This window comes from Phoxinus phoxinus, assembly GCF_949152265.1.
Source record: "Phoxinus phoxinus genome assembly, chromosome: 13".
In the NCBI taxonomy this organism is placed as follows: Eukaryota; Metazoa; Chordata; class Actinopteri; order Cypriniformes; family Leuciscidae; genus Phoxinus; species Phoxinus phoxinus.
In genome coordinates, this window is record NC_136888.1 from 30,666,799 (window position 1) to 30,679,553 (window position 12,755).

The window sequence follows — 12,755 nt, forward strand, 5'->3', positions numbered from 1 at the left end:
TGTAGGCTCTACAATGTCACTTTACGCTACATTTACCTCAATAAAGCTTTCAATGTCCAAAAACTCATTAGTTAGCTAGAAAAGAGCATTTTGCTAAATATATGCATTGTATTACGGATTCATTATATTTTTACTTAACCTGATAGTGATGTCTTCATTATTTAATGTATGTTTGAATAAAGCTGTCATGAAAATGTTTAAATGTTTATATTTCACCAACAAACTGGAGTAGAAACTATTCTGTTATGTAAAAAGTTGATATAAAAACAGCAATTTAAATGTTTGTACAACTCAGTTAGCTATTTGAGTGTTGATTATTAAATAAGTTTGATTAATTCATTGATTATTAATTTATTATTTATTTTCGGTTTGGTTTTCGTTTTTCAGCCAAGTGCATCCTGAATTTTCGGTTTCGGACCAGAATTTGAATTTCAGTGCATCCCTAGACTGTAGTACCTTCTTCTTCTGCTGAACACTCTTTGCACAGTGGAAACAGGCTGAGAGGGAGAAGAGGACGCCCACAAACAAGTTGTTAAGAGAAAAGACTTCAGCCACGACCGACCACTGCCATACCAGCCTGGACACTGCAAACACTCCACCAGCCAGGACGGCCCCTGGACCAGGTCCCGCCACCCTGAGCACAGAGGAGGCAACAGTGAAGGACTCTTACCCGAGCTTATCCGAAAACAGGAATGGTTTTACAATGTTCTCTGACATAACGTAAAGCATAGTGTGCGTGTGCACACACTTTTATGCTGCAAAATAAACTGGTAAGTAAAGGAAACAGATTCTAAATTCTTAAATCTATAATCAATTTGAATGTATTATTTAAATGAAAATCAATTCGATTAGAATGCTAAATAAATAAAAATTGTGTAACCATCCCAAAAAAAAAAAAAAAATTTACATTTTAAATAAACATGGCGTTATGCTGTGGGATGTTGCATCGATTGAGTTCAGTTACTTATGTTTCACAAATAATTTCACCAGAAAAATGGCAGATCAATGGATGGATGTAACGTATCCCTTACAAGATACAACATTTTAAAGATTAATCAAAGTCAAGCCACAGCAAAGAACTATGTCAGATAAGTCTAAAGGACTTATCTGACATACGCAGACAGACGCAAGTCTGCGCTGACAATAGAGCAAAACAATGGGCTATTATAAGTAGAAAAATAAGAAAGAATTGTGAAATCAGTCGGTGATCTTTAGGAAACCTAATGACCAAATGAAAGTACAGCAGAATCATTGCGGTATTCAATTATTAATGTCTAAATGAAAGTAAAGTAGAATCATTGCGGTATTCTGTTCCTTCTGCTTAATTTTATCACCTGCAAAATGTGATTACATCCAGACCAATAGGTGTCAGTACAGAGTCCAAATCCACTGGTACTACTGGGACAATTAGGGACCAGCTAAGCATAAACAAAAACACACTGAGTGCACCTTTAAAGCTATGCAACTTTAGCCGTTAAATTAAATAGTATCTTGAGGAAGAACATTCTTTTGGTTGTGCTCCTCTGAATGTTTGTGGTCTGAGGCACCGGTGTATATAGGATACATCTATCAGACTCAGAGTATATCAGGTATCAAGAGTGGATGGACCAAAAAATATTGGTTTCTTCTGCACGCTTGTCACTATGAATGATACATGGTAATTTTTTTCTCATTTGTGTGACTAACTTTCATCTTAATGCTACCCACGGCCAGAGCTACTGTATTTTTCCTCTGTGTACGGATATGAAGCGACACACATGGGCGAATGACGCAATGTATGTAATTACCAAAAATCTGTCCCGAAAACTTTACAATAGCCTATAAATGTGACCCTGGACCACAAAACCAGTCACGTAGATTAATTTTTTGAAATTGAGATTTATACATCAAGCTGAATAAATAAGCTTTCCATTGATGTGTGGTTTGTTAGGATAGGACAATATTTGGCCGAGATACTAAATCTGAGGGTGCAAAAAAAATCTAAACATTGAGAAAATCGACCTTTAAAGTTGTCCATTTATGTTCGCGATTGTGTTGCATTCACTCACAAAGATAAATGTTGTATATATTTACGGTAGGAAATGTACAAAATATCTTCAAGAAACATGATATTTACTTAATATCCTAATGATTTTTGGCATAAAAGAAAAATCGAAAATTTTGACCCATAGAATGTATTGTTGGCTATTGCCACAAATATACCTGTGCGACTTATGACTGGTTTTGTAATCCAGGTTCACAAATCGTTATTATATGTTTATCAACATTTATTTGTGTACAGTTGGTGACTTTAAAGACATTAAGGGAAGGAGGGGTTTTTTCACTCTCAATAATATTTTGAGCTGTAAACTATACAAAATGTAAACTATGCTATTAAAATATTACAAACATTAACATCATCGTAAAGCTGCATGCTTTGAAATTATATGCATTGTGAAAAGCACATACATTTTAATTGACTTGACTTATAAGTACTGTGTAATATTAATTAAAGCATGTACTTATTGTAGGTTTAGGGTTAGTTGCTTGTAATTATGCATAATTTACTGTTATTACTTTAGTATGCACGTGTAACGTCTAACAATGACACTAAAATAAAATGTTGCTTGTTATTGTTTATCAGAAATTGTGTATCAGAAAAAAATCAACAAAAAGTGTCACAAAATTGCTTTTATGTAGAGATTCACAACATAAAGCATGCTAGACTGTATGCTTCAAATTGTATAGGTGCAGAAATCTGATGTATATCAGTGGCATGGGTTAGCTGGATGTTAAACAATTCCTGGTTACCGTAATATTGCAGATTCACCTGCAATGCATATAAAATTAGGACTTGACTTCAACTTGTGAAAAAAGCCTTGAGACTTGACTTAGACTTGGACTCCAGCTGAGAAGAATGAGATAGGACAAAAGGCCAGGCGAGGTAAAAAGAAACGATGGATGAAAGGATGAGCGAGTGGGGTCAGCCTCGACTGTTTGAGACCAGAGAACACAGAAATGAAGGAAAATAATAATAAAAAAGTTGGGAAGATGTAAAAGAGAGAGAGCGGCAGAGGAAAAAAAAAAAAACTCAGCCCGGTCTCCAACACACTGGCTTGGAAAAATTTTAGCGGGCTTGACAATTAAAGGGGGGTGGTGAGGGGGGGGAAGCGAGGCAGTATGGCCCTCTCCTCATTGTGCCGAGTGGCTTAGAGTCCTCATCAGCCTATCAGCTAAGTGACAGGCGGAGAGCTGCTCTATTCAGCGGCACAGATACACGCCGCGGGCCAAGCGGCTGCCAGCTCCCTCCTGACCCCGCAATCCCTCGCCGCTGACAGCTTCAAGCTCCATGGCAAATTAGGCGCTCTCACATTACAATCGCACAAGACAGATTCCATTAACGGTATCTGAAATTGAGTAGAGAGCAGGGCCCTCGCCTTATCAGACCTGACTCATAAGCAGCGCCGGCACCGCCGAAGCTCGCGCGCTTAATCACGAGCCATGATACCATTTAGACGTTTCCAGCGCGCCTCTGCCTGCCGCTGTGATAGTCGGCCACAAAAGAGGCTGATGAGACTTAGGGGAAGGGGAACAATGGAGCTTTCGCAGGGAAAGCAAAGTAAGTCAGGAAAAAGGGGAGCGGAGAGAAGGATACGGATGGAAGAAAGGAGGAAGGATGGTGTGTGTGGAACTCGCGCTTGCTGACTACTTCTCTTTTCTCTTCTCCCGCTTTTTTTGCACACTACTTGCCTTTCCTCGCTTTTCTTTTCCTGTCTCGTACGAGACGAGGCCGTGCGTGTGTGCGCGCGGTTGGACTAATAGCTTGTCAGAAGCAGGCGGGGGGATTCTTGGTGATATCGGCTTCTCTCTAGCCCTCTTTACTGCTCGCGCACACTAAGGAGGGGGGCGAGGAAGACGAGGCTCAGTGAAGGTGCGGACCCCCCGCACCCTTGATTCTGCTCCCGCTGAGAGACAATTAACCTTCAGCACACGTCAGAGGAAGGGTTATAGCAGGGGTGCTGTCTGGAGGTAGGGGTCCTCGGCACCAAATATCACATCCTCCCGTCTTTGACAGTCGCTTGATGTCCTCCTCCTCCTGTCTTTATTCCTCTGAGGGGGCTTGACACGGACCTCTTTAGGAGTGTCTGTCTGTTTGAAGGAAGGCATGTGACACGTCCTTCATTCCAAAACATGTAGGACCACCTGGGTCTCTCTCTCTCTCTCTCTCTCTCTCTCTCTCTCTCTCTCTCTCTCTCTCTCTCTCTCTCTCGTCAGTGATTAGGTGAGGGAGTGACACTTACGTGCAGCATCACAGGCTTGTTTGCTGCTATCATGTCTGCTGTGTAGGATACTGCTGTGTTAGTGTCCCTGTACTACTGTTTACACCTGGTATTACGATGCGTTTTGGTCGATCGGATCACAAGTACACGACGCTAAGGTGTAAACGGGGTCTAAAACGTTTTAAGCTTGTCCACAAAAGACAGCAAAAAAAGAAATCTGCTGCTCTCAGTATGTTTTTCCATCGTCTCCTTTCGTGTTTATATGTACATTGCTTATTTTGTCAGTTCGATCGAAAAATCTTTAAAAAACACACACACATTTACCTGCCCATAGACCCTCCCCTTGAAGAAATCAGGACAGAAGTGGTTAAAAGTGGACAAAAGAAAGGGATTAAAACACCGGGTGTAAACGGGTAAGTGTCTCCCTCGTCTACTTGTGATCCGATTGACCAAAACGCATCTTAATGCCAGGTGTAACCAGTACTACAGGGACACTAACACAGCAGCATGATACTGCAGGTGTAAACGGGGCCTATGCAAACATCGGCTGCATTATTGCATAGAAAAGTTACTTTTTTTTTAAATAACCCTAACCCTATAGCAAATAAATTATGTTAATTAATGTTACTTACTATTTAGCAAATATTAATATATGCAATTAACTGTGATCAATTTTATTAATTAATCAGTACATCATACAAATAATTTCCTTAAAATTTCACAAAGTATTAAAATAGTATTAACATTATTAGAACTATAATCATTATAATGATAGTATGAGCACTATTAGAAATTGGCAATTATTATGAATACTATTAGTGTGCTTTCACACTTGGTTCGATTGCCTGATCCGAACCCGAGTTCGATTGCTCCCCCTGTGCCTTCTGGATTATGTTCACATTATATTGTTTGGGTCTGAACCACAGTGGGTTTGCATCCTCAAAGCGCAGCTGTTTACCCTGCTTCTTGGTAACGACAGCGCAGGAGAAGGTGACAAAATCCCAGCATTGCTCATCTCACTTTATTAATTTAGTTTGTGGAACCTTTGGGTTTTGTTTTCAAAGCATCAGCACATAACGGCACTTGCGTCTCTCAGATGTGAATGTACTGCAAACTTTCTAAAGAACGTGGGAGTCCAAGGCGATCAGAAATTAGATATAAATTTTCTCTGCTTGCAGTGCGCCAGTCACGCACACACACACACAAACTGTTTTATAGAATCTGACAACAATAGCATACAATAGAGGTTCGGATTCCTTCCGTGATTTAGTGCGATTGCGATTCATATCAGCAATGAACCATACTGGAGATCACATGAACCATACCGGAGATCACATGAACCATACCGGAGATCACATGAACCATACTGGAGATCACATGAACCATACCGGAGATCACATGAACCATACTGGAGATCACATGAACCATACCGGAGATCACATGAACCATACTGGAGATCACATGAACCATACCGGAGATCACATGAACCATACTGGAGATCACATGAACCATACCGGAGATCACATGAACCATACTGGAGATCACATGAACCATACTGGAGATCACATGAACCATACTGGAGATCGCATGAACCATACTGGAGATCACATGAACCATACTGGAGATCACATGAACCATACTGGAGATCGCATGAACCATACTGCAGATCGCATGAACCATACTGGAGATCACATGAACCATACTGCAGATCACATGAACCATACTGCAGATCACATGAACCATACTGGAGATCACATGAACCATACTGGAGATCACATGAACCATACTGCAGATCACATGAACCATACTGCAGATCACATGAACCATACTGGAGATCACATGAACCATACTGGAGATCATATGAACCGGCGGCATACTGGAGATCACATGAACCGGCATACTGGAGATCACATGAACCATACTGCAGATCACATGAACCATACTGGAGATCATATGAACCGGCGGCATACTGGAGATCACATGAACCGGCATACTGGAGATCACATGAACCATACTGCAGATCACATGAACCATACTGGAGATCACATGAACCATACTGCAGATCACATGAACCATACTGGAGATCATATGAACCATAGTGGAGATCACATGAACCATAGTGGAGATCACATGAACCATACTGCAGATCACATGAACCATACTGCAGATCACATGAACCATACTGGAGATCACATGAACCATACTGGAGATCATATGAACCGGCGGCATACTGGAGATCACATGAACCGGCATACTGGAGATCACATGAACCGGCATACTGGAGATCACATGAACCATACTGCAGATCACATGAACCATACTGGAGATCACATGAACCGGCGGCATACTGGAGATCACATGAACCGGCATACTGGAGATCACATGAACCATACTGCAGATCACATGAACCATACTGGAGATCACATGAACCATACTGCAGATCACATGAACCATACTGGAGATCATATGAACCATAGTGGAGATCACATGAACCATAGTGGAGATCACATGAACCATACTGCAGATCACATGAACCATACTGGAGATCACATGAACCATACTGGAGATCACATGAACCATACTGGAGATCACATGAACCATACTGGAGATCATATGAACCGGCGGCATACTGGAGATCACATGAACCGGCATACTGGAGATCACATGAACCGGCATACTGGAGATCACATGAACCGGCATACTGGAGATCACATGAACCGGCATACTGGAGATCACATGAACCATACTGGAGATCACATGAACCATACTGGAGATCACATGAACCATACTGCAGATCACATGAACCATACTGGAGATCACATGAACCATACTGGAGATCACATGAACCATACTGGAGATCACATGAACCATACTGCAGATCACATGAACCATACTGCAGATCACATGAACCATACTGGAGATCACATGAACCATACTGGAGATCACATGAACCATACCGGAGATCACATGAACCATACTGGAGATCACATGAACCATACTGGAGATCACATGAACCATACTGGAGATCACATGAACCATACTGCAGATCACATGAACCATACTGGAGATCACATGAACCATACTGCAGATCACATGAACCATACTGCAGATCACATGAACCATACTGGAGATCACATGAACCATACCGGAGATCACATGAACCATACTGCAGATCACATGGACCATACTGCAGATCACATGAACCATACTGCAGATCACATGAACCATACTGGAGATCACATGAACCATACCGGAGATCACATGAACCATACTGCAGATCACATGAACCATACTGGAGATCACATGAACCATACTGGAGATCACATGAACCATACTGGAGATCACATGAACCATACTGGAGATCACATGAACCATACTGCAGATCACATGAACCATACTGCAGATCACATGAACCATACTGGAGATCACATGAACCATACTGCAGATCACATGAACCATACTGCAGATCACATGAACCATACTGCAGATCACATGAACCATACTGGAGATCACATGAACCATACTGCAGATCACATGAACCATACTGGAGATCACATGAACCATAGTGGAGATAACATGAACCATACCGGAGATCACATGAACCATACTGCAGATCACATGAACCATACTGGAGATCACATGAACCATACTGGAGATCACATGAACCATACTGGAGATCACATGAACCATACTGGAGATCATATGAACCGGCGGCATACAGGAGATCATATGAACCGGCATACTGGAGATCACATGAACCGGCATACTGGAGATCACATGAACCATACTGGAGATCACATGAACCATACTGGAGATCACATGAACCATACTGGAGATCACATGAACCATACTGCAGATCACATGAACCATACTGGAGATCACATGAACCATACTGGAGATCACATGAACCATACTGCAGATCACATGAACCATACTGCAGATCACATGAACCATACTGGAGATCACATGAACCATACTGGAGATCACATGAACCATACCGGAGATCACATGAACCATACTGGAGATCACATGAACCATACTGGAGATCACATGAACCATACTGGAGATCACATGAACCATACTGCAGATCACATGAACCATACTGGAGATCACATGAACCATACTGCAGATCACATGAACCATACTGCAGATCACATGAACCATACTGGAGATCACATGAACCATACCGGAGATCACATGAACCATACTGCAGATCACATGAACCATACTGCAGATCACATGAACCATACTGCAGATCACATGAACCATACTGGAGATCACATGAACCATACCGGAGATCACATGAACCATACTGCAGATCACATGAACCATACTGGAGATCACATGAACCATACTGGAGATCACATGAACCATACTGGAGATCACATGAACCATACTGCAGATCACATGAACCATACTGCAGATCACATGAACCATACTGGAGATCACATGAACCATACTGCAGATCACATGAACCATACTGCAGATCACATGAACCATACTGCAGATCACATGAACCATACTGGAGATCACATGAACCATACTGGAGATCACATGAACCATACTGCAGATCACATGAACCATACTGCAGATCACATGAACCATACTGCAGATCACATGAACCATACTGGAGATCACATGAACCATACTGCAGATCACATGAACCATACTGGAGATCACATGAACCATAGTGGAGATAACATGAACCATACCGGAGATCACATGAACCATACTGCAGATCACATGAACCATACTGGAGATCACATGAACCATACTGGAGATCACATGAACCATACTGGAGATCACATGAACCATACTGGAGATCATATGAACCGGCGGCATACAGGAGATCATATGAACCGGCATACTGGAGATCACATGAACCGGCATACTGGAGATCACATGAACCGGCATACTGGAGATCACATGAACCATACTGGAGATCACATGAACCATACTGGAGATCACATGAACCATACTGGAGATCACATGAACCATACTGCAGATCACATGAACCATACTGGAGATCACATGAACCATACTGGAGATCACATGAACCATACTGGAGATCACATGAACCATACTGCAGATCACATGAACCATACTGCAGATCACATGAACCATACTGGAGATCACATGAACCATACTGGAGATCACATGAACCATACCGGAGATCACATGAACCATACTGGAGATCACATGAACCATACTGGAGATCACATGAACCATACTGGAGATCACATGAACCATACTGCAGATCACATGAACCATACTGGAGATCACATGAACCATACTGCAGATCACATGAACCATACTGCAGATCACATGAACCATACTGGAGATCACATGAACCATACCGGAGATCACATGAACCATACTGCAGATCACATGAACCATACTGCAGATCACATGAACCATACTGCAGATCACATGAACCATACTGGAGATCACATGAACCATACCGGAGATCACATGAACCATACTGCAGATCACATGAACCATACTGGAGATCACATGAACCATACTGGAGATCACATGAACCATACTGGAGATCACATGAACCATACTGGAGATCACATGAACCATACTGCAGATCACATGAACCATACTGCAGATCACATGAACCATACTGGAGATCACATGAACCATACTGCAGATCACATGAACCATACTGCAGATCACATGAACCATACTGCAGATCACATGAACCATACTGGAGATCACATGAACCATACTGCAGATCACATGAACCATACTGGAGATCACATGAACCATAGTGGAGATAACATGAACCATACCGGAGATCACATGAACCATACTGCAGATCACATGAACCATACTGGAGATCACATGAACCATAGTGGAGATCACATGAACCATACTGGAGATCACATGAACCATAGTGGTTCGTGTGATGCTTTCACATGAAATGCTTTCACACTATAAACGAACTAAACCTTTGTTCAGTTTGATCCGGACCGAGACTACCTCTTTTCATCAGACCAAATTTCGTCTGTTTGGTCCAGACCGTGGTCCGGAGGGTTTCACACCTGTCATTTTGATTCTGATCAAACCGTAAAGTCAGAAAATCCAGACCAAATAAGGTAGGTGTGAAAAGGCCCTTATGGTGTTCACACTTGTAGTTCGGTTTTCTTGGTTCTTTTGCTCCGACTTGCTCTGGAAGGTTCAGGGTTCGGATGGCAGCGTTCACATTTGTTCAAATGAACCGCACTAACAGAGCAATCGCACCAGAGTTAGTTTTAATCGAGCCAAACTTATATGATAACTTATGTTTGAATTTATTGAAAGGATAGCCCCTTAATACAACTAATAATACAACACAAAACACAACAACCTTACAAAACAAACATACACTACAAATATACTAATTATGTCAGTTATCTTATGTGAAAAAAGCAGGTCCCAGCTGAGCTATGCTTATCTAAACAGCCTTATGTTTATGATAATGCGAGGTCTTATTATTATTGAGAAATGCGGTGAGGATACTGTGCATAGTGTGTAATTCTTTCTAGACGTGTTTAGAGCATAAGGTGTTATATTTATTAGCAGTTCTTGATGGTGCAATTATGGAGAGACAATGAATTGAATCCTAGATGGAAGCTGTGCAAAATATGACTGCCATACAATCTCCAATAGAATTACTGTGCATGTATTTTACGTATGCGGTGTTCTGCTGGGCTCAGGCTACTTGGCATCTCCACAGGACAGTGCATGTTAAAAACTAATAACTCCAATCCACCACCAAAAATACAGCCAATGGCACAACAATTCCACCCAATTCCATCTTAATCCTCCACTGCATTTTATGTGGACATAATAGACGAAAAGAAATTGTGTATATCATTCAGCAAATATGCATTGTTATACTATTACTGTATAATTATTTTAATCAATTCATTAATCAACTGTAGTATTATGTGGCCCTATGGAACACATGCATTTCGGGAAAGGCTGATCCTCTCCTTGCATGACTCCCATTAAAAACCGCCTGTGGAGACAGTTTAGGAAATGTAATATTACAGCAATATTGACTTCCGATGCAACAGACACAATCTTAGGCCTCCAGGCAAGGGAAAATTAAAGTGATGGCGTAGCACAGTGAAATGGCCCTATTTCCCCCATTCTGAATGGGGTAATGAGGGTTTAGGCGTCTTCATTAAACATCTGTTAAGGAAATATTACTGCACGTCTTTAAATGGTGCCATTGGTCATGCCGAGTTGTAGAATATGAGGCCTGTAGTGCATGGAGATGTTTAAAGAAGCATTCCAGGTTAAATACAGCTTAAGCTCAATCAAAAGCATCTGAGTTTATATAAAAACAAGTTTATGGCAATGCAGTTTTAATGGGTCTTTGGGGTGATCATAACAGTTTAAAAGCCGAAATATAAATATTGAATTTGATAATACATTTGTGAATTATTCAGTCATTTTTTCTTTAATTAAAAAAATAATTGACCTATAAAGTTGTGGCAAATGTTGTGGCAAAAATGTCAAAACATTTTTAACATTTTGTTATTTTAAATGCTTATTCTGTTGTTGTACAACTGCCACTACTGCCCTGTTTACACCAGGTATTAAGATGCGTTTTGGTCAATCGGATCACAAGTGGACGACGCTAAATAAATACAGGTGTAAACGGGGTCTAAAACGCTTTGAGCTTGTCCACTTTCGACGATTTCCAGACATAGTCGAAAACGCATCAATATTCTCTCTCCATTCCTGATTTCTAACAAACACTCACAATGTTTGGTGTGGTCTTGCGGCTATCAGAGCAGAAACGAAAGCTGTTGCTCTCTGTATGTTTTTGCGTTTGTATCTGTGTGTATTCGATCATATGTAAACTGCGCAAGCTTATTTTTTCCATTAGATCGAAAGATCTGAAAAAACACATACGTTAAACCCTCCCTCTACGAAATCAGAACAGAAGTGGTTGAAAGTGGACAAGAGACGGATTAAAACACCAGGTGTAAACAGGAATGTGTCTCCCTTGTTAACTTGAGATCCGATCGACCAAAACGCATCTTAATACCAGGTGTAAACAGGGCCATAGACTTCTACTATAAGTGCATTACTGAATGCTTGTTTGTTATTTCAAACTAACTGACAAGTTCATATTATTGTCTGTGGTAATCAACAGCAGCTGTCAATGGGTTTAAGTTGTAAGGGTTTCCTTCATATTTCAAGATATCAAGGTTCTTGGCAAGAAAAACAAAGGGTGGGTGTCACAGCTAAAGAGGAAATATATTCACCAAAAACGAATGGCTGCAAACCAGAGCGTTTTAGAGATTAGACTGGCTAATAAAGCATATGCTTAAGCTGCCAGGAGCTCTTGTTTCTGGGTCGGTGATTTACCTGACAACAGAGGTATGCTGGAGGGGGCAGCCAAGGGACGTGGGAAATTACAGCGTTTTTTTCTTAGTCTTAAACAGAAACAAATACACAGACAAACATATTGAGCTTAAGTTATGAAATCCA

General features: G+C 41.1%; 1 protein-coding gene across 4 annotated transcripts in view; it reads right to left on the reverse strand.

The window, feature by feature from the left end:
- The window catches only part of tmem260 (transmembrane protein 260), a 41,391-nt gene that overhangs the window by 15,363 nt on the left and 13,273 nt on the right, over window positions 1–12,755 (reverse strand). For all 4 annotated transcript variants that reach the window (XM_079633456.1, XM_079633459.1, XM_079633457.1 and 1 more), the window contains one exon: window positions 457–634. In XM_079633456.1, coding sequence (XP_079489582.1) covers window positions 457–634 — 178 coding nt within the window. The remainder of the gene's footprint in view (window positions 1–456; window positions 635–12,755) is intronic.